Source organism: Thermobia domestica, chromosome 6 (genome assembly GCF_964235325.1).
Source record: "Thermobia domestica chromosome 6, izTheDome1.hap1.1, whole genome shotgun sequence".
Taxonomy (NCBI): domain Eukaryota; kingdom Metazoa; phylum Arthropoda; class Insecta; order Zygentoma; family Lepismatidae; genus Thermobia; species Thermobia domestica.
The window spans coordinates 133,495,302-133,519,848 of NC_137459.1; the positions used below are offsets into that span (position 1 = coordinate 133,495,302).

Here is a 24,547-nt window from a genome sequence, read left to right on the forward strand (position 1 = left end):
TCATCTCTGGCTATTTCATATAAAGATCATCATAAATAAATAAATAAATGAAAAGTAAATTGCATATTTGGATATTTATTACAATCTCACAAGCATTACTACATATTAAGTTCATATTTCATTTGTAAGGCAAGAAACATATTGCACACTAGTCAATTAAAATGGGGCACAGATATAACAATTAATCTGTGGAACAAATTAACAAAATACGCGCATACACTTTAATGGCAAAAGCACATGAAAGTACTGCTTGGACAAAATTCTATTACGTCTCCTATTATTTTTTCAATATACTGTACCACGTTGCAATAATTCACCAGTGTAACCAAAATCCCCCATACAAGTATAAATGTGCTAGATATAGGAGTATGAAAAATGAGCGATCAATTTCGGGATGTGATTTCTGAAAACAGGCGACAACAAAGAAAAAATTCAATAATTTCTGAATGATCTAACACGCGTAGGGAATTTTATACTCGATAATTTCAATGTACTAACAGCGGTTAAGCTACAAAAGAGAAAACCGATCTAAGGTCAATATATACATACCAAATAATTAACCAAACTACAAACATTTCGTAAATATTAGAGTCTCCTGGAGAAAGAATGGGGTCTACGTGTTCTTGCATATCGCTTCAATATAACCTACACACACAATTTTTGTCAATAGTGATTTTTTTCCTTCGTTTGTGTGTTTTGAATTTATGAAATACTTTCATAACGAGTGAAGACTGCATGTTTCTAAGGGCGTTTCTGTTTCATTCTTGTACGGAATCACTCCTGGAAGCTTGATCACACATTTTTATTACACTTTGTATATTTCGCATATAATTGAACAGATAATAATATCACAACAACAATAACATTATTGTACCCAGACAATAGATAACAAAACTATCCTTGGGCAAATACTAAATTATTTGTACCTCCACATTAAATATAATGAAAACATGCGAAACGGTCATATGTGTTTATATGTAAGGAGATTACACACTGTGTAAATCGTAAGTTATCACTATGCACTATAAGAGTTTCCCCCTCTGCCATACGAGAGAGTTAAATTTACAAGTAAGTGTTTAGATTACAGCATGTACGATAATACATATAACGTTAAGCCGTTTTGCTGTTTCCATTGTTTGGAATATTGTTAAACCCGTTGTTATTTTGCATTTTTCCCCCACAAAGATATATTAACAAAATAATTTATCCAAAAATTACGTAATAGTTGAAACAAAATGATAGAATTGTTTATTCACACATTTGAATTTACTAACTTGTCTAGTGCAACTATAAAGTGAAAATCTACGTAGTATATTAAACACACCTTTTAATGCATTTATGCAACGACGAAAATTAGTTCATTTTACCAAACAACAATAAATAAAAAGTGATTGAAAGTTCTGCTTAAATTGGTAACGTTTATATCAAATAAGAACAACCAACAAACAAATCAAATGAAATCGACATATCCTTGTAACAAGAAAAAAAAAAAAAAAAAAAAAGAAAACTGAAAAAAATATACATAAACATAGAACAAGATTGACCATGGGACAAAAACTTCCTTTTAGACAGGGAATTAAACAGCAATGAAATTTTTCGATCTGGTATTCAATTGCAGTAACTTAACAAATTCACTGTATAATCACTCAACATAGTTTATATTTTCTAGATTTTGCAGCATGCAACTAATGTCTGAATTATTACAATTAAGTTGTTGTAACATTTAATCAGCTGTAACAATGAATGACAAGTTTTTGCTAGGGAGTATTTGTTGAGTACATGATTTAATATTGCAGTTAGAAGATGGATGAGCATATCCATTAGAAATTCCTGCAAAATTTGCTTTTTACACACTATACTGACAATAATAAAAATTCATTTAGTTTTTCATATTATAATAAAAAAAAAGCAGTTTTCCATTACTTTTAGATTCGAACTATTATATATTGCAATTTTAGAAGTATAATGAAATTCATTTCTTTATAAATACATCAGAAACTTGCTACTACAGAACCTCGATTCTCACCCAGCAATAAGCAGATTTAATTTGAATTACGGAACCATATTTTCTATGTATCTAGAAACGCACACGTGGATTTTCATAAAAATCCCTGAGAAAAAATATCACTCACTATTTAAATATTTTATTTCTCTCGCACAGAACAACATAGCCAATATTGAGTAGGTTGTAACTGGTCCCCATTAATATAAATTTATCTAAAAATATTTAATTATCTTATCTTAATATATATATAAATTTTCGAAAAGAACAACATATTAACATATATCACATACTATTTTCCATCTAACAAGGAAAAGGATTTACAGTCTTGCAATAAAGGTTATTTCTTAGCGAGTTTTGCAATATAAATTTAATGACGAAAAAAAAAAAAAAAATCAAACTGAGATCTTTTGAAGATCATTCTTAAAAAGAGTATTCATTGAAATCAAACTTGATGTGCTTTGGTTTTGTATGGGAGACTAAGTCCATACAAAGCATTAAATATTGTGCAAACCACCAACAACGCCCAAACAAGTATACGGTTTATCAGTTAACACATAATATCTCATTTCATTTAAATAATACTGTACAAATGGAACCAAGGTAGAACATTCATTGAAGTTATGAATGTAAGTAGTCTAATTGAAGCGCAGATAGTCGCACTAAATTTCATTTTCTAAAAGAGATCAGTTGCTACTCTTCACACAGATATGCTTCCTTCCCTAAATTTTGTTGACCCTATCAACACATTAATTAGAACACTATTTCCTGCGGCGTATAGCTCCTGTGCTTTCTTAAAAATCGATGCCAACTTATCATCATCATCACGAGTTACCAATATACCCTTTCCACCAAACCCTTCTGCAACTTGATGATAATCTGTGTGCTGAAAAGAAAAAAAAAATATTTATTTGGTGTATATTACATATTATTATAATAAAAGATACCTTACATGACAGTTACAGATTAAAACAGTATGATTAAATGACTCCTAAGCTTACAACATACGAGCTCATCCTCAGGAAACATACTAAAAGGAGAAAGAGAATGTCATGTCTCAAAGTGCCGCAGTCAGCCAGGTTTCAAGTAGTTCCTAGTAGTATACAACATACGTAAGCATTTTTATTAAGCGAAAATGAAATGAAATGATTAGTTTTATGTCCCACGGTTATGCTCTTTAGGCTAAAGGAGACGAGCGAATGATTATGAAAGAATTGGTAATGAGAATATGGAAGAACAGGAAAACTCATCAATACGAAGTTGTCCACCACAAACTTACATGGCCTTGGATAGAACCAGGGACCCCTCGTACCAAAAGTGAGCGTTCCGCAACTGAGTCCCCTTTTATTAAGGGGTCTTACATTCAAATTGCTACATAAGCACCTGGAAATACGATGCACACTGCGATGTACTTTGATTACTGAGAGTAAAGTAACTGTTTTTTGAGGGAAAAAGAGATATGGAAAAAGAAGGATATAATAGAATTGTAACCTATTTTGTATTTCGTGAAACTGTTCACTACGTTAGCAATGAAATTAGTATTTTGTTCTCGAAAAGCTATAGAAAATTTACAAACTGAAATTTGTTCAGGAAATTGCTCTTCAACAGTCAAAATGTAAAAACTACTTATATTGAAAACACAATTATATTACAAAATTAAATAGATGAAAATATAAATAATTCTGTTGGCCAGAAGTTGCTTATTTTTGTAGAAAGTAGATAAAGGCAGCTATCCTGTATTGAAAAAAGTACACACAGATTGGTAATCAGAAAAGCACTATACTTATATTTGTATATTTCGTGTTTTTTTTTTTTTTTTTTTTTTTTTTTTTTTTTTTTTTTTTTTTTCTATTAGTCGTCAATGCAAATTACTTTAAAATACTTCAGAATTTGAGTGTAATTCTTACTCTTTTATTACGTCATGTTTTAATGTTACTACCAAACGGACTTACCAAATTCGCCTTTCACAACCTCGTCACTTACCACAAATATTCCACCCACTGCATACATATTATTTTAGATAGTACAAATTATGTAAGGTAGGGTACAATAATAGGACATAAACAACGAAAATTATAAAATGAACCATGGTTAAGTTGATGATGAGAGACGTTGTAACTAATGTTAATATACCTACCTCCAAGTATATGAACTAATGTCACGTGGCCGCGGTGTTCAGTGGTAGAGCGTTCACAACTGGGGCGTGTGGTCCCAGATTGGATTCAATCTCCCACCAAGTTGAGTTCGTAGTGGACAAACACCGTGTGCATGGGTTTCTCCGGGGTTATCCCGTTTCCTATCACTTTCTTCATTATACCATTAATATTAATCTCATTACCGTCTTCCTTACCCTCGGTACATAACGTGGTACATAACATTTTAAAATAATAGGAAAAAAGTGTGATGGTATACATTAATGACTCGAGAGAGGCAAAGTATGAAACTGCATATTTTAAACCATACCTTGTAGGCCAATAGGAACAAAACTCTTAATGTTTTATAGTATGTTGAATCGAAATATCATGTTTAAATTTTTTGTATTTCATATTTTGAAGAAATTTTCATATTTTGTGTAAATCTTAATATTTATTCATACAAAATAAGTCGTAAATCTTGCAGAATTCCACAACCCAAACAGCAGGCGTGTGTACACGCCGTGATCAGCCGTAGGTACAATGTCAAACTGGACCAAGAGGTAGTGTGGCAAACGGATTATTTAACACGAAGGCCGTCACTCCATCAGTATCTTCAGACAGGTTTTAATTGTAGTGATGATGAGTGCTCAACAATTTGATATCCGAACTGTTAGTGTATGAATTCGAACTTGGGCATAACGGTACAGCAACAACCCGAAACATTTCTGTCTTGCGAAACGAGACGGTGCAGTAAAACAGCACAGAAGCTCTTAGTTCCATAGATTTCGTGTAAAATTATCGGAGATCAGTGAAGGCCCGGCCGCCCTAGGGTAACAGATTTAGAGGACGTACGACACGTTGTTGAGAAAAATTTTGCCACCAGCACACAACAATTTTCAATCCAACGTCCCAGTCCACTGTATTGCGTTACCTTCACGAACTCGGAAAAATCATAAGAAGCTGACGCATTGTGCCACATAAGTTGACCCTAGCTCAGACCTAGAGGAGAGTAATTGTGTGGCGACAATTGCTGCAAAGTCTGGGTGATGTGCATTTCCTGGAACGGAATGTCACATGCGACGAAATGTGGATGTTCTTCCGAAATACAAATGTGCAAAAACGTGGTTGAACAAGGTCCAACTTTCAGAATCGTTCGTACAACAGAGCCATTTCAGCATAAAGTAATGAATGCTCTGTGTGTGGTAGAAGTACGAGGGCGTAATTTACTTCAAGTTCGTTCCTCACGGTCGTCCCATCAATGCCGACCTTTATTCCTAACAGTTGCACTATGCCAAAAATATCTTGCATTGGTGAGCCGAAAGCGCACCTTGTTACAACAGGATAACTCAAAACCACATACGACTCGAAAACCGCAAGAAAAATTCAGTGACTTGAAGGCATTCAACTGATGCCACACCCAGCATATAATCCTGACTGCCTTTTCGGATTAAACTCAGAGCTCACGATTGTACCATAGGTTACAAGAAGAAACCCATTTTGATTCAGGCGAGAATTGTTAGAGGCTACAATATTCCCACGTTGTATTTCCAATTTAAAAATTGCATATACGTAAAAATTATTTTTTTTTTAAACTCCTTTGGTGAATTCTTACTTTCAATAGTTTTGCTGAGGCCAGAACGTTTTAAGGTAAACTCACATCCCCCTTTGCAGCCAGAAGGAATCCTGACACCGCAAGGTACAAAATCCCATAATATGATCACAGCCTGACAAAGTCAAACCCAAGATCTGGGAACCCCCTTGAAACTAACCAGGGGATGCAATCTCAGCCTTGTTTACTCAGATTAGGACTAAGGGACCATATGTATTACTGGATTCAATGACTCATGCAATCCTACCATTTAGGTGTGAGACGAATATCTCTTCCCCGACAGGATAGTCTTCACATTTGGTTTATTGTACTTTTATGAAAAAGAAAGATAATTCCAGCGTACGATTTACTTGTGCCCCAATCATTTTACTTAAAAAATAAGGAGTTTCCTCACGACTATATGGTTAGTATATGCGTGTTCGGCGTGGGAGACCTGAGTTTGGTTTCCGGCGGGAGCTCATGTTATTCGGATTCCTCGTTAAGCTGTAGATTCGTGTCTCATACAACATCGATACTGAAAGGGACGTGTATACCCCAACCAATTTAAAACACAATATTTCACGAGGGACGGAGCTGTATGGCACTAGTGCAAAATTGGGGGAACCGAGATGGTGTCATCTTGAAGCATCTACCACACTTGTTCACAGTGGTGGATGGGCAGTTGCTCTCCGTAAAGCCTTATACCTAGATGAGTAATGATTACTTGTTCATTAAACCCTTTCTGAAGAAGAATAATGGATACCCATTAGCGTGATGAACCTATATCTATCTCTCAATGGTGGAGAGAATTCCTTAGTGAATAAGTCTACCAGCATCTCCACTGATGGTGCACAAGCGTTGCGGCAATCTAATTTCTTTCCTTTGGTGCTGAAGCACCTCAAGATACCGAGTACCATGGTATGAGCATAACCTAACCCTAACCCATTTTTGAAACGCTTTGGCTACTTTAATTTTACATGCTGAGGTACCACGTACACTCTCGGACCAAATGGTACGTATTAGTCGTTCATTTCGAAGATGGAATATGCATCTCCTCCGGTAGTGCCAAAAGAGGCCAACCTCTCGGGCCTCTGGGAAGTGTTTCAATTTTAATTTCTGAGGTATCATGTACATTCCTGGATCCAATGGGCATTTGTTAGTCGCCATTTGGGTCATGAGACAAGCCTCTCTTTTCCCGGTAGGACCACGAGATGGCGACAGTTGATCATTTTCATGTTTGTATCCTTTGTTTTACTCTTATTGTATGTTACTGTATCCTTTAAGCATATTACTAACGCCAACTGTTAATCGTAAGCTTAGTTACTGAAGTAATGGTGCAAACCTACGCTTGAAATGTTTCAAAAAGGTTAATGAATAGTGTCATAAATGTGAGGTAATACATTGAAATAATTTTATAGGTAGAGACAAATAACGGTCCGGGCGAGTCCTTTTCTCCTTCACCAATTTATTATAAAAATTCCTAAATATAGTGTCTTTGATTTACAAAGAGTAAATAGTGTCTTTTCTTCTTATTGACCCAATGAAGGAGATCGGTGTTTAGGACGGTGCCCCTTCTCTCAAAGCAGTCTCCAAGGCACCTGCAAGGTTTTGGTGAGTCTTGAAGGAAAACCCCCCTCAGCCCAAGGCAGCTTCGTGAGGCTTGGTTGTAGTGAGGATCCCTAGTCCAATGCGACCTCGGGTTAAGGAAAGGTTTACCCCTAGTCCATTGCGACCTCGGAGCAGGTGTTGGTTAGTTGATCAGTGGTAAGACTGATACCAGGTCCTCCTCAGGCTGCGCTTTTATAGAAAGCCTCTTGGTGGTTCGCTCCTCCTCGGGCTCCGCCGTCTTGATTTCGTGTCTTCCGTGTTGACTTCTCCTCTGCTTCATTGTTTGTAATCAATAACACGTGCTGTATTGACATGCGCTTCTGTTATGATGTGGGGATCCTTACAATATACATATATAGTTTATCTTTAAGAAATTATATAATTAAAATTTCATATTTAGTACTTTTGATTTTCATATTTTCTTATTTCCTTCTTCATACTTTGCCTCTCTTCAATAATGACAATGTAATCAAATGTTAACATCTCATTTCCTCCTACAGCTTTAAAGTATGAAGCTTAATAAGATGAAACAAGCTACTTGTCAAGAATGCTAGAATGAATGTTTAATTTAGGTTTTATATTTTTAAAAATAATGCCTCAAATACTTTTACTTCGGTATCATTTTTATTTATATCATCTTCACCCTCTCTGTTGAACCTCTCTTATGTTCTTGATTACCTTCACTGCAGATTAAGTGTTTTCGAATCCGTACTGTGCCTTAAAGTTCATTTGGCAGTTTGTTATACCAACAACATACATTTCTCACTGACAACGTCCAGATCCGTATAATAACCTTTATAACTGGTATAAGGTTTTCTCTAAATTTCTCGGATAGCAGAAGGCTAATATAAATTTAAAAGATCGAACAAATTTCGCAGTTTTCAGTCACTTCACAATACTACGAAATGCCCAACAATTTTTGAATCGGAGTGTTTAGTTTCATTGAAGATTCACATTCAAAAAGTCGAGAAAAAAAAACCAAGGAAATGTTAATATTTAATAATATCGTCACAGATATTTATTCATAGACATGGAGGCAAGTTATTTGTAGTATCCCTCCCCTACTTCTCAAGCATCATCCGTTTTACATTTTTGTTGTGTACTTCCAGTTGTTTTATGTTTTCCTACATAATTATGCTACACGAATAAGATATACATATTAGATGGAAAATTTGTGATGAGTAGTGAAGTGTGAGCAAATCCTTTTATATTAGCTCTAAAGCTTTCTTGCGCATTAACAAATGATTATGATCTCTTTTGTTACTCGGGTTCGATCCCAGCTCCTGCCAAGTGAACTTTGTGGTGGAAAACACCGTGCTCGTGGGTTTTCTTGGGGTTCTCCCGTTTCCTCCAACTTTTTTCATTCCACCATTTCACTCATCTCTCATAATCACCGTCTCCTTTAGCCTAACTGGCATAAGCGTGGGACGTAAAACTCAAAGATTTCATGTCATTTTTTCTTTTGTTACTTTGGGCGAAAAACAAATGAAATGAATTGAAATTTTTGAGTTTTACGTCCTACGTTTATGCCGGTTAGGCTCAAGGAGACGGTGATGATAATGAATGAATGAAATGGTGGAATGAAGAAAGTGGGAGGAAACGGGAGAACCCCGAGAAAACCCACGCACACGGTGTTTGTCCACCACAAAGTTCACTTGGCGGGAACAGGGTTTGAACCCGGGATGCCATGCACCAGAGGTGAACGCTCGACCACCGAGCCACCGTGGCCCCTTTGGGCGAAAAGAGTACACACACATTAAGTAAATGGAGATTCACCAAAGTAATTGCGGTGCACATATTCTGCAACTTTATTGCAATATTAAACGATTTAGGATCTGGGCTTTCGGCATCTAACGCCATTCAGCCCGTCACGTTTGAGGGATGACGTCCCTCGGTGAGCACACAATCCGGGGAAAGGGAAGGAAGGAAGCGGCCTGGGACCTATAAGTTAGGTACCACCCTGGCGTTTGCCTGATGGGAATGAGGAAACCCAGGATAAGCTCACTCAGGGTGGCTGATCTGAGAAAGCTTTTTACAACTTATCGAGCGAGTGCCCCCACCGGGAATCAAACCCGGGACCGTCCGCACCGAAAACGAGAGCTTTAGCGACTACGCTACGTGGGGCACTTGCAATATTAAAATTGCTAGAAAAACTTATTAGTTCTTAATTGGAAGAAAGTTCTTAGCAAAAGTTGAAGTTGAAATAATAGCATGTAACGTTATAATACGCAATAACTGGACTTTAATGCTTTCCGCAATTTTGAAAGCAACCAATAGGAAACTATGACATATACTGACCAGCCAAAACATTATAAAATTTACCTAGTATCTGGTATGTTGACCTTTGGCTCGCAGGACAGCAGCAATGCGGTTTGACATGGGAACAACGAAGCCCTGGTAGGCGGCTGGAGGCATGGCGAACCGTAATTACTTACACCCACACACGTTACTTAACTTCCTGTAAAATCCGCGGAAAGGGGGGAGAGAGAGGTTAGATCTGACGTTCAACGACATCCCACATGCATTCAATTGGGTTAAGATCGGGTGAGTTTGGGGACTATTGTAGCAATTAAAATTCACTACTGTGCTCCTCGAATCAGTGCAGCACAACGTTGGCCTTGTGACAAGGAACGTTGTCCTGCTGAAAGATGCCGTTATCAACTGGAAACATGGCCGACATGAATGGATGTATATTATCAGCAATGACTTGCCCATAGCTAGGAGCCGTTACGGTGCCCTTTACACACACTAATGGGACCACGGATGACTATGTGAGGATTTCACAAATCAGAATGGAGCCACCATCAGCCTGTAATCGTTCTGCTGTGCATGTCTCAAGCAGATGTTTCCCTGGGAGATGAAGGATTCTGACTCGGCCATCGACGTGATGAAGGCAGTGTCGTGATTAATCGGATCACGTAACATTGTGCCATTGCTCGGTGGTCCAGTGCCAATGGACATGTGTTCATTCCAATCCTAATCAACAATGACGTGTGGTTAACATTAACGCACGCATTAGACGTCGGCTGTGGAGGCCCATATTCAACAGTATACGGTGAACTGTGTGCTCAGACACACTCGTGCTTTGTTCACTGTTAATTGTGCCACAGTTCGCGCCCTATCTTCGACAGTCAACGACGTCAGACATCTTTATGAAGTGTGGGCGTCCCACATCTTTAGGTTTGATGTTGGCTTCGCCGTCCTTTCCTACCTTTGCCAAAAACAGCATATCAGAAACAATGCGACTTGTCGGGTGTTCGCGAGTTACCGTGGTTAGTGTCTTCCAATCAAAATCTGGCCTCAATGAAACTCTCTAGCCTTTCTCATTTTACGCATCAGCATCACACTGACTGATCAAGTGAGATCTCTGTCACATTTTCAGCAGTTCTGCTGTGCCCCGTGCCTCTTAGGTCAGGTCAACGACTTCGTCCAAAAACTAGAGGGTGGCCATGTGTTGGTTGGTTTACTATACTTCAACGCGCACATCTAAGAGACTGCTCGAGATTTGCTTGTCAATCCCAGTCAAGATTGAATTTTATTTGCACTCAGAGCCGTAGCTAGGGGGGGACGGCGAGCGGGGCAGTTGCCCCGGGCGCTGATAGCAAGGGGGCGCGGAACGAGCAAGAAGAAAGAAAAGGTGTCGGAAAAGAGTAAACGACGCGGCGCCCTTTAAAAGAATTGGCGCCCTATTAAATCAATATTGTCGGTTTGCAAAGAACTACATTTGTTAAAAATTATCTTGCTCGCTCCGCTCGCAACCCAAAATTTTCAATAAGAGTCGCAACAAGTTTTTACTTATTACTTAAAGAAAGTTATTATATACGATTTGTTAATGACGATGTGATATACAAAGTATCGAGTAATGATTTATAGTGTATATATAAATCTTCTGAATTTCCGTTATATTTCAGAAAATATTTTTTATTGTAAAACAACTAACTCTATGGCCTATAGAACCCGGAGTTTCTATGCCGCGTTCATAAAACCTCTCCAATGACTTCTGTTCTTACCCAACCGAATTCAGTTTCTACTTTGTATTCCTATTTCTGCGAGATTCATCTTAATATTGACCTAGGTCTTCCTAATGCAAGTTTTCCGATTGGATTTCCAGTCAAAACGTTGAAAGCATTCCTGCTTTCTTTCATTTCGCTATATGACCTGCCCATCTGAGCTTCCTAGAATTGATGACCCTAACAATGTTTTGTAAGGAGTGTAAATTATGCAGTTTCTCGTTACGAAGTTTCCGCCATTTCCGATTGCCCTTCCCCTTGAGTTTGAATATTCATCTCTAGATTTTATTCTCAAATACTTTCAGTTTGCGTTCTTCCCTTAAAATAAGCGACTATGTTTCGTAACAATACAGAACAACAGGCATGATTATCGTTTTATATATTTTGAGCTTCAAATTCCTCGACAGAATTCGCGACGACAAAAGATTTTGAACTGACATCACGAATTCCTTGCTTTCAGTCGACATTTAATTTCTTCGTGGATATGGTTTTGGTTTGTTAATATTGATCCTAGATACTTGAAAGTATTAACTTTATCGAAAATATTATTTGATACTTTGACGAATTCACAATTTGCAGTATTACGATCCCAGTGAACTTCAATGTATTTAGTCTTTTCTGCATTTACTTCTAAACCTGCAATCATTTAATAATGTCTCTGCATTTCTATCTATTGTTCTGCTATCTTCTCCTATCAGATTTACATCATCAGCATACGCCATAACCTGGTGAATACCATTCAGCTCTAGTGTGAATACCCTGGTTGCTATCTTTGATTTTCCTTATAGCGTACTCCAGACTAAAGTTGAATAACAATGACGACAACGCCATTCTCGACGAGGAAGCTCGTGGAAAGGAATTTTCCTATTCTGACTTTACTTTGGGATTCGTTTAAACACATCTTAATTAATCTAATTAGCTTTTTTCGGTATTCCAAATTTCGCAAGAATGTTGTATAATATTTATCCTAATATAATCGTAAGCCTTTCTAAAATCAATAAATAATTGATGTACCGGGGTGTTGTATTCCCATTTCTTTTCGAGTATTTGCCGAATGGTAAATATCTGGTCCATAGTTGATTGATTTCGTCTAAATCCACACTAATGATCTCCAATAATTTCATCCGCATATGGGATTAATCTTGCTAATAAAATGTTTGAGATGTTTTTATAGAATGTTGACACAAAAGAAATGCCTCGAAAATTATTACCGAGGCTTCAAATTTCGCCTATTCAAGATTCACCTAATGCCCCTAGCTATGCAAACGCCACTCAAAGCAATGACACAGAGTTAATTTTCTTATTAGGCGAAAGTTGAACTTTTTTAAAAACTTGGTTTAGCTCGCATACGTTGGTAGTCCTGCACCTGATTAATAGTTAACCTTTCCTATTTTCGCGCTCTTATTGAATAGTCCAGTATGTAGGGAAAAAAATTTGACAAACTCAGCAAAAATTAGTAGCTTAATGAAAATTGCACGTAATTTCCTTTCATCAATTATAGTAATATCCTAAAAGTCCCCGAATATCCTTCTTGCGCTTCATCCAATATGGCTTCCATTTCCAATTTGACCGCCACCGTCTGTAGAACAATCATGTTTTCCTTGATTTCTTAACTTCGGTTCAATTCTACAGTCTTGGAACTTATAACAAAATATTTTGTAATTAAAATGTCTTTTGTTTAATATATAATTCATCTTTGTAGCTCAGGTAGATATAAAGTTAAAAAATGATAGAGAAGACTTGTATCATTTAATCTTGTATCTGTATATCTTTCAAGCGTATTTTTCTGATTTCCTTATATTTTTATACATATAATATTTATATAAGTAAAAAAATTAAAGAAAATATGTCAAGATGCCATAATTACAATTTATATATACAAAATATGGGACATTATACGGAACATAACTTATTTAGCAAAATAGTCTGTTGGGAAAACGTTGAGCAAAATTCAGTTTTTTTATAAACGATAGAAATAATTTATAGTATATAAAAGACACAAAATTAACCCATCCCTGGCACGGTGCACTGTTGGGACATAACGATCCGGTTGGATCAAACTCACTGCTACTTCAGATGAAAACAATCGCTGAAACAACGAATTTTAAGGAGAGTGTTTATATTTTAGTAATTTAGGGTTCATATAATAAACTACTTCTTTCAGAACAGAAATGGTTACCTATTACACTGAAAAACTAAAAAGAAAACGAAAGAAGGAACTTCGAAATATTCACAAAAGTAACGTATAATTCGAAGTAGTTCAACACTAAAATAACGCCAACACGTCACTTCCATTCTGTTTTTTTTTTTTTTTTTTTTTTTTTTTTTCCTTCAAAATTTTGTTTCCCTACAACTAACGCACATGTCTGAGTAAAACAATCTCGAACATGAACAGTTGAACTATAATTTATTCAAGGAACGTTTAGTACCTCATGTAAACAAATACACGTGGTGATTGTTTAATTTTATTGGTTAAAGAGGCTTGGAACATTCATGTGAGAGAAGAAAATAGTTCATTGTCAAGTAAGCCGTTTTTCAATGTTTTGTTGCTTATAAGGCTCATTATCAGAAACGCAATTTCCTTACAATTAAATAACAGAAACAACACTCTATCTCCAAGACTAAATTGAATTAATGCAATAAAGGAGAATACGCATGCGTAGGAAGTGACTTTGAGCCACCTTACGTGCGAATCACAGTTTACAATATAGTCACGCGCAGGAAATATGTGAACGACAGAATACAAGCACGTGCTTCTCGAAAGAAAAGCTGACCGATAGCCAATCATCCGATGACTAGCGAAGTATTACAATTCTGCAATGTTTACATCAAGATCAGAAGGTTCGTTGAATAAACTTTAAGTACATGCGAGCTTTACATTTTCAATACACTAGCTTCAGAGAAGAGTTTGGTGCTGGTATGTCCAAACAAGTAGTTGGGTAGGGTTCTTCATCGTCTCCTCAGATCCCCAATCAATTGCTGGAATATCTTGCTCCAGCCAAATTTGCTCCTTATGTACACCTTCAATACGTGTCGTTTGCTCGCACTTGCTCTTACGGGTAAAACTGAGGGATGAGTGACTGGTGTGAAATAAGTCTTTTGTATGTGAAATATCGACAGAAAGCGAGTGCGTCACAATCATGCGATGCATAAAAGTGTAATTAGAAATGTTATTCCACTTTTACTAGTCCTTCAGGATTCCCAGTAGATTGTTGAATATTACTCACAACCTGCTGTAATTAACTGTTTATCTCTTGAGTAGTTTCTAACAAGTTTTCTCCCCTTTCTGAAACCAAGCCGTGTCAATTCGTGAAAATTCACGCAAAAACAGTATCACTCATCCATGTTTCCTCCTGTATTTTCATGAATTTAAAAATGTTGTCTGGTTAATGATATCGGTCTTCTTTATGAGAGTTAAAAAAAAAAAAAATCAGAAAAATACGCTCGAAAGAAGCAGATACAAGATTAAGCGACGGCGGTGACTAAATTAGATATGGTAGCCATATTGGGTAAAGTTTAAAGCGGATATCTGAGCACTTTTTTGTGTCATTTCTTATCAGTACTACCAACATAATTTTGCATTGGGCAAATCTTGAATTCAACATTCGCCTACACTTTCTCTTAAGTTAACATCTGTAAATTCCATTGCCTGAGGTTATTAGGCGAATCTTGAATAGGCGAAAATTGAAGTCAGCATTATTACAATCCGCTTTGTCGCCTTTATTGTGAATTGGAACAATGATTCATTCTTTCTACTCTTCTCGTAATTCCTCGTTGTTCAAGATAAGGAGCATGAGTTTGTGTATCTTGTTCCACAATTTTCCCCTCTAGCTAAAATTAACTCACCCAGAATTTCGTTTACACCCGGAGATTTGTGCTTCTTTAATTTCTTTATGGCAACTTCTACTTCTGTTCGGATAGGCTCTGAAATTTATGGTTCTGCTGTACATTTCTCTTTCCACACGAATATTAAAAAAATGAAATGAAATCTTGGAGTTTTACGTCCCACAGTTATGCCGGTTAGGCTAAAGGAGACGGTGATGATGAGTGATGAATGAAATGGTGGAATGAAGAAAGTGGGAGGAAACGAGATAACCCCATGATAACCCACATACACGGCACACGAACATTAGTTTTTGACTGCGTGTTAAGCAAATCGTCAAAGAAATCTTTCCATCTATTCAAAATGCTATCTGCATCAGTAAGAATTGTTCCGTCGTCTCTCTTTAATATATACGCACGAGGCTGATACCATTTCTTAAATTCGTTGATGATCTTGAACATGTCTCGATTTTTTCTTTTACTTCTTCATTATCTTCAAGTTCATTAATTTAATCTTTCAAAAAATCGCGTTTCTCTCTTCTAAACATTTTAGAAGTTTCCCGTCTGATGTCAACGAAATTTAGTGCACTTATATCGTTCGGATTTTGTAGTCAACGCAGATTTGCTATTTTCCCTTTTCCGTTAGTTTGGTACATTCCTGGTCGAATTATGATGTGTTCCTACATATTACCGCGTGCCCCCTATTTTTCTCTTGCTGAAATTTTAATGCTATCTCTAATTTGAACCCAAGTATCCTCAACATTAGAGCTCTCAAAACATTCTAGAAACGATAATTTATTAAACTTCAATCTGATATTTCCCTCTTGCCTGGTTCTCCTCTAATTTCTTTAAACTAAACCTTTCCGTTTCCAGATGTTGAATATTCTCTTTATTCAACAATAATCTGTCTCTCTTATTATTGCTGCTACCAGATAGTGATCAGTGTCAGTCGGGTCCTCTGAACAAGCGAACATCAGTCATGCTAGACTGTGTTCTATCTACTAAAACATGATCAATTTGATTGTGTTCTTCCATCTGGCGAGGTCCATGTGTATTTATGAACGTCACAATGTGGGAATTTTGTACTCTTCACGATAAGCTTTTTGAATATTCCAAAGTTCACGAAACTAACCCCACTGTCGTTACTTTCCTTATGCAGACTTTTTCCCCTATAACCGGTTTGAAAACATCCTGTCGCCCTACCTTTGCATTGAAATTCTCTAATAGAATTTTCATATGGTATCGCGAGACTTAATCGAATACCCGTGATACTTCTTCTTAAAAAGTATATTTTATAATGTCATCCTTATCTTCTGTTGGGGTATGTACATTTAAAACAATAGTATCACATTACCGACGCTTAAGAGTAATAAAAGAAAGTCTATCATTAACAAGTTCAACACGTTTAATTGCTGATAGTCCTATTAAAAGAATCGAAATTAAAGTGCTATTTGTGTGGTGACATACAGAATAAAATTATAAAAGTTTACGATTATTAGTGGAAATTAATGCTGTCACCCAATTCGAACATTTTAAAAGCACATAGTTCCAAATGTCTTGAAATTTCATTTAATATCGATAGTATGAAACGTTACAAATAGTTGTACCTACTGTAAATTTCCATAACTGATTACCACGTGGATCTGTATACCAACCAAAAGTAGTTTTGTCAAGTTTCACAAAAAATCCAAAATAAGCCTTCTGAAAACAGCTCGTACACGTAATGGTCTGTCCAAGCAGCTTGATAAAAATTCAGCATAGCGTAACAACAATGTAGCTGCTTCTCTTATATGTATAAAAAATAAAATAATAATAATAATAATAATAATAATAATAATAATAATAATAATAATAATAATAATAATAATAATAATAATAATAATAATAAAAAGCTTGGTGTGGTGAGTGTAAGGATCTCTAGCTACGGCCCTGTTTCTACCTTGGACAATAGAATAGCAACACCATTTAGGTCAACCAAATTTTAGTAATCTGGGTACTAATCTCGATCCCTACATTTAATGAGTTGTTTAAGGTTGCTACCTTCTCGGCACTTTTCTTAAATATGCTTTCCGTTAGTACCTCAAAAGTAATAATACTTACCACCAGATCACATGCAACAGAACTTCCAAACAGAGGCTTCTGTTCCCTGGCTATCTGTGTCCATCCAGCATCATTGCCCACAATAGCCATTACTGGCAATTTAAAGCGTGTAAAAGTATCAAATTCTGCGATACTGTATCCACAAGATCCATCCCCGTAAATGATCCATACTTCAGACTCAGGACGGCATAATTTTGCGCCCAAAGCAAAACCACCTCCAACGCCTAATGTACCAAAGGCTCCAGGATCAAGCCACATAAGTGGTCCTCGAGGTCTGCAATATATACATTTTAAAAAATCAATTGATAGTTTTGCGCCCAATACATACATTCTACATGTTCAACGAACTTAAGAAGTTCGTTACGGAATTATCTATGTCTGTGTGTCTGTCTGTCCGTCTGTTTGTTATTTGTGATTTTTTCAATTTTGAATCCTGCATTGGATACAGCATTAAAAACTATCAGAGAAAGTGATAAAATTTTTCGCGTCACTCTTACCGAGATATTGGCCAAAAAAAGGCCGATTTCCAGAGATTTAAGAAGCCATATCTCGGGAACCGTAAGTCATAGAGTGATCATATTGGTGTTGCTCAATATCTAAAAGGATGGTAAAAATTTTGGTACCAAATAGTAACCGGTGGCCACTGATTACCTGTCTACTGGCCAACAGGCCACCGTTTCCCAGATATTGGCCCACAAAGTTCGAATTAGTAGATATTTAAGCAGCCATATCTCGAGAACTGTAAGTCATAGAGAGATGATATTTTGCCAATTTTTGCGAGAAAGAGAAGAAGGTGCGCGTAAAAAGATTTACTTTTACATTTAGGAAAAATGACACCGCTCCATATCTCCATTCTTTTTAAGTTCGTTCTGGCAATGTTCTTGGAGCATTGTCAACTGTTTTTTATTGAAACTACCAACATATGATTAAGAAAATGTATCACTTTGTCTCAGTCAAAATAGCATCAATGTACATTCACAATATATTAGTGCTTTGGATAATCATACTGAAAATATTTTATGCATGAGGTTTTTTTTTTTTTTTTCTTTCTTTAAGACGTACGATCTTGCAAAGTTCATACCTTAATATATAGGCTGCAGTAGCTACGAAGTCTCCTCCATCTGCAACTAGAATAGCGTCATCCGGTAAGACCTTCTCCAATTCATACAGAACTTTCATTGGATTCAAATGCTCCTCAGTTGCTTTCTGAGCCATCTGTAAATATAACAACAACATAAAGAGAAAATAGGACTTTGAGATATCCAATTCAGTTACAGTACAAAATCTCACACAACATAGTTAACTCAAGTTTGTTAGACAATAGCCTTTGTTCTTTATTAACTTATCAGCACAAAAATAAATAAATAAACATTTTTTTTAAAAATTACCTTAATGTAGAGACAATAGTTTGTTTTAATGAAGAAAAGATCAGCGATTTAGGAAAGAAAATATTGATATTTATGCAGTCGTTTAATTCTACTGATCCAGAGACTGAAGAAGGGTTAACGAACAAGCTGAATAATACTCATTAAATTGCTCAATAATTTATTGCAGAGAAAAAGTACTTTTTATTCCAGGATTGATTGTCTACCTATGAATGCAATGTCCGATACTGATTCATTGACTGATTTAGTTATCGTCTCTTTATCACTAAAGTTATATAAAATGGAATCTATTGCATAAAGTACAGCGCAAACCACTGCTCGGTTTTATCCAATGTAAACCTCCCCAGCGGGATTAAACCTGAAATCACGCACACAGGAAAGCACTCCCTCAAGACACTTAGGACTCATGATGCATTATCAAATTACATTGAGTGCAATTCATTAGTTTTCTAAAAAAAATTATGTCTAATGCTACATTATGTGGAAATATATTTTCCATTTCGAATAATACATTTTACGCCTCAGTTTAAAGCTTATTTTCATTTAATTTAAATATACTTTTAGATGGTTATTGGAGAGATAATATATATATCTTAAATCCTGATAACTAAATAATTTTATTGCATAATACATATCAGATTAATTTATTCACACACCAAAATTAATTGAATTGCTGGCTTAGAGAAAGGAACAAGTACATTTTTCTTTCGAACGCATTAAATAATTAAAACCTACACTGTATACGTGTGTATACCTTAATATACGTGATTTTCAAGTAGTAGTTCCTTCTGCTTTCCTTCAAACATTATTTTGGATTCATTTCATTTCAAACTGGCGACTTAATTATTAAATATACACAAACAACATATTTAAATATACCAAAAGTACCTCTTCATTAGTTTTCTCTTTCTCCCTATCCCATTCTTTTAACGTATCAATCCAGCTGGGATCACATTTGTAGTCTGCCAAAACAATGGATAATTCATGGATGAAGGATCCAACATCTCCTCTTACAGCAACAGTTGGTTTCCAATAAATTCCTGCATTCTGCAAAGACAATAATACTTTGTTATAATAGATTTATCGCTAAAGTACTTAAGAGAAATTTTTCAGGAAGGACAAAGCCGCCAACACTAAATGAAACTATTGCCAGAAAAGAATAATTTGTTAATGTCTATGTCGATATCAACGTCAACTTTCTAAATCATTAGCTATGTTTATATTATTACTAAATCATTGTCGTAAGTCTCACAGTCACTTGCAGGTTAACACAAACTGAAAAGCTACCAGCAACTATGTCCTTCAGCTAATCTCTGTGTTTTAACGCAGGAGTTCTTCATTTTATAATCCTCTATCAACTTACGATCTAAGTCACGCGAACTCTATTTTGTGCAATTTTGAAAGGTACTGTGGTAAGCACAACAAATCAATTAACAACCAAATTACGAAAGAAAATTTATATGGATACCTTGCGTAGGTCCTGGAATTTCATGTCCACAAAATGAACATAAAACAGGAGTTACGTATAACAAAACATTCGTTTATTATAAAACTTATTACTTGCACTATCTATTACTTGATATACAAATCACTGTACATAATAATAATAAAAACTTATTTGGCTAAAGAACTATTGCTACCTGGAGTCATCAATAATTTCACTTCTAAACTGCACAGTATCTTTATTTTTTGTTTTGTTTTAGGTTTTTATGAAATGCCTAAGTTACGAAGGACAGGATGTACTATTAACGTGGGCTCTGCACTGCGACCCAGACTTGAATCCGGTACAGTTGAAGGATGCTTATGCTTTCATGCAACATAAACTCTTTGAAGTACAGACTCTTCCCCACCACAGTATCTCGAGTCCCAGAAAGCTAGATTAAGGAATCTTATCACCGGTTCCGGGTATCATAATTGTTGAATTAACTTAAAACACGAGGATGACTAGCCACCACCATTATTAATATACCCTAGCTAAACCTGCGCTGTCTACTCAGCGCATCGTTCTGTTATGAGCATGGATCTCCTTCCCACTGTGCATGTCTCCTTACTCACACAAATAAAGGATAGGAGACTCACAAAGGAGGTGAATTGGTGTGTATAGATGTTGGTGTGAGTTTGTAGCAAATTTGAAGAAGTAACACGATATCAAGTGGAAATATTTTTTCTAATAAATCCGTATCCGTCCGATACGCCTCATTTCGTCTCTTGAAGCCTTTGAAGTTGCCAGCATGCAATAGGTTTTGCAATTCAGATTTTGAGAGCTTGGGTTTTTGGGGTATTTTTTAGATTTTCAGTCAAGCAGCTACTGCATCGTCACTATTTATTCTAGGATCATGGTTTATACCTCATTCCCTTCAGAATAGAGCAGGCTTTCAAATGGTATCACTTATATTCTCATACCATATACCAGGAGAGGGAAAAATTGATGGGAAAGGGGAAATTTCCGGGGATTTTTTTGTCACACTTTAGGCACCTCTGGAACGGCCCTATGTGAACGTAGAGATCTGAAAAAATCTGATAAATACTACTTGGTAAAATGAATATGTGTACCAAATTTCAAGCTTCTACCTTGAATAGTAAGGGCGGGAAAATATTTATCAATAATTCCCACAATGCCCCAGATTACCGCAAAAGACCCTGATCTCCTGACCCTGAAAAAAAATTCCTGAGACTTCCATATTCATCCTAGAATCATGGTTCATCCATCACTTTTCAGAATAGAACTGCCTTTCAAACGGTACCATTCACATGTCTCCATCATGTATCTGAGGCGGGAAAATCGCGAAGAAAGAGATTTTTTGGTTAAAATATCCCTTTTCTAAACTTTTTGCTTCTCTGGATCCTCCCTGTGTTAACGCAGAGATCTGATAAACACTACTCAGTGGAGTGAATGTTTGTACAAAATTTCAGTCTTCTAGGTGCAAAAGTAAGCCTGCCATAAAAAAAAAAAAAAAAAAAAAAAAAAAATAGGCCTAACCAAAATCAATTTTTTTCAGGATCTCAGGTTAAAAATTTCCTGAGACATCTATATTCATCCTAGGATAATGGTTTGCCCATCATTCTCTTCAGAATAGAACTGCCTTTCAAACGGTACCATTCACATGTCTCCATCATGTATCTGAGGCGTAAAAATAGCAAAAAAGGATTTTTTGTTAAAAAATACTTCTTTTTTAAACATTTTTGACCCTCTGAACCCCCCTGTGCTAACGCAGAGATCAAAATAAAATCTGATAAATACTACTCGGTGGAATGAATGTTTGTCAAAACTTCAATCATCTAGGTGCAAAAGTAAGCTCGCCAAAAATAATGAAAATAGGCCTAACAAAAGAAAATATATATTTTTTAAAGTTATGACGTCATCACTTCCTATGTCTAGACGCAGGAAGGCGTGAAACTATACGTAACGTGTTTAACAATGCCTCTAAACTTGAAATAAATAAATAAATAAATAATAATAATAAAAAAAAAGCGAACGACGAAGCTCAAATAGGAGAGTTATAACGCAAAATTCCAGAAAACACCCGTGTGGTACGTACAAATTGTACCATAAGATCGTAAAGCTCCTGCAATGTCCGTCAACCCGCCATACGTAACTTATCTACTGGTTGCCTCACCATCGTTTTGACCTGCAACAATGTTAATCTTATGGGCTCAAAACGGCCCCTAAAATGTTGAATAGAACAATAACGACACGGTTTTTGAAAATTTGAATGAGAACTGGACAATCTACACGAAATTTGGAATCGACCAGCGAAAACGGCATGTTTCTAGCACGTGTGGTTTTCGAGATCTCATTATCGAAAGGATTGGCGACAAACATATAAACCTAGCATTTTAATATATAGATAATTTCTCAGAGCACTAAGCTTTATTACGAATTCCAATAAAATGGTAGTGCTGCTTAAACCTCAATACAAACTCTACCTAATACCACATATTTTTAAGGGATTACTGTAATTGTGGATTTTACATGAATTTAATACCAAGTTCTTCCTCACGGCTTCAATGCAATGTCGACTATAGGAATTTATTTCAGAAAAGATCTCACATACTACACAAAATGTTGAAAAGAGCACTTACAAACAAGAAGTCCTATGATTATAGTATGCACCGAAATTGCCAGCAACTAAATTGTTTTTTTCCACAGCCAAAACTGAACAATAATGCTGCTAACTGTTCATTAAATATGCACAGATGAATAATAAATATTGACTGCAGAGATTCTATCTCACTTGTTGATAAAATTATTGACAGGACACACATCGTAATATCAGTGAAAAAGGAATGAAGTTCTGAGTCGTTGCCAGTGGTTGCAAACTACAAAATTCCGAACTCACCCTCTTCTTCTTTTCTTCTACCTTCTATCAAGTCCCTTTTCAAAACAATATCCTAACAGTAAATATTAATTGCTGTTTTCATGACGATTATGTAAATTTATTTTCTGAATGATACAACTTTTTTCTGAATTTATCTGTTTATTTTTTTTTTTTTCTTCTTTGATCCCAACGATTGTTGCGTTATCATTCCACTAGCATTATCCTCAGGGACACATTAAAACATTAGTTCTTTTTTTCTAACAATAATGATCGCTTACTTTTTAACCTAACAATGCACACAAGCATCCTTAAACTTCTCCATTCTCAAATGAAATTTTATGTTCTTGCACAATGCTATTTTGCCATCACTGACTTCTCCGTGTAATGATGCTTATACACATTCATTAACTCATTTTCTTCCTCTTTGGTCATTCGCTTAGTCTGTCCCATTCCACATAAATGGGAATGTCCTACGAAAGAACAATAAGGGACGCGGATGAAATGAAATATGCACAGTCGTAAAAAAAAAAAAAAAAAAAAAAAAACCCTTGCAAGAAATTTCTATTTAACAACCCAAGTGGTTGCTTTCCTCGCTTACTCACAGATCTGCAGCGAATATTTAAATCTCTACGCTGCCTCTCTTACTCCATTTCAATTTTAAAAATGCACAAAATCACGCCAGCAAAGACTGAAAAGAGATAACAGAAATGCTTAGTGAGAACTGAGCTACGTCGTACGTTCACACACTTCACAACTGCCTAAGTGGTTGAACAGTATTTATTATCTTTTTACTATGTGTGATGAACTCATTTAGAACTTTGATTGTGCTTAACTTAGGAACCGGCAGTCTGTACACCATATTGTTTCATATGCTTTTATAGCACGTGAAATTCGATCACGACCGGTTGAGTTCGGTTGATTTTTTCTCTCTTTCGAATAAGTGACTCGAATTTTGACAGCTGCTAAATCGGGAACCAACAGACTGCACATTATTTTATATCAGGTCACGGTCTATCACTCTGTCAAGTTTGATCCTGATCGGATAAGTTCGGTTGTATTCATACCCTTGATCTTTCAGTTTTTCAACAATTGTTTTAGTAAAAGAAAACGTGAATATACTCTTTAGCTTTGATTTGTAATTCTGAAGATTACACAGAAAGAATAGAAAAGAACAGAGCTAACAAAACGAATTAGGGATAAATATCTACATTACAATCGTACAACAATAAATTTGGTAACAATAAATTTACCAGTAGATATATTGTATACTGAATGTTATTATATATTAAATTAAACGAACAAACCCACTGTACGTTTGAAAAAAAGCCAACAATCAGCATTGCTGAAGGAAGAATAAAAATAAAAAGAAACATACGAGAAAGTATAATTTAATTGCTACCGTGCCCCTGTGTCCCTGAGGATGCTAATGGAGTAATTAGCGAAGCTATCGTCGGATACGTAAATTAAATAAAGACGACGTGAATTTCCACAAGTGGTAGTTTTAATGGAAATAATGAATGTTCTAAGCAGTTTCCTTTTTTCTTTAGATTTTTTTTTCCAATATTGTTTCTATAGTTG

At 35.9% G+C, this 24,547-nt stretch overlaps 1 protein-coding gene across 1 annotated transcript in view; it reads right to left on the minus strand.

The window, feature by feature from the left end:
- Positions 1–55: 55 nt before the first annotated feature.
- Positions 56–24,547, minus strand: part of LOC145688223 (2-hydroxyacyl-CoA lyase 2-like) — a 55,776-nt gene continuing 31,284 nt past the window's right edge. Inside the window, exons 8-11 of the mRNA XM_081762133.1 lie at positions 19,539–19,697; positions 18,347–18,480; positions 17,266–17,539; positions 56–2,888 (exon numbers count right to left, since the gene is read on the minus strand). Of these exons, the coding sequence (XP_081618259.1) occupies positions 2,703–2,888; positions 17,266–17,539; positions 18,347–18,480; positions 19,539–19,697 (753 nt within the window). The 3' untranslated portion in view covers positions 56–2,702. The remainder of the gene's footprint in view (positions 2,889–17,265; positions 17,540–18,346; positions 18,481–19,538; positions 19,698–24,547) is intronic.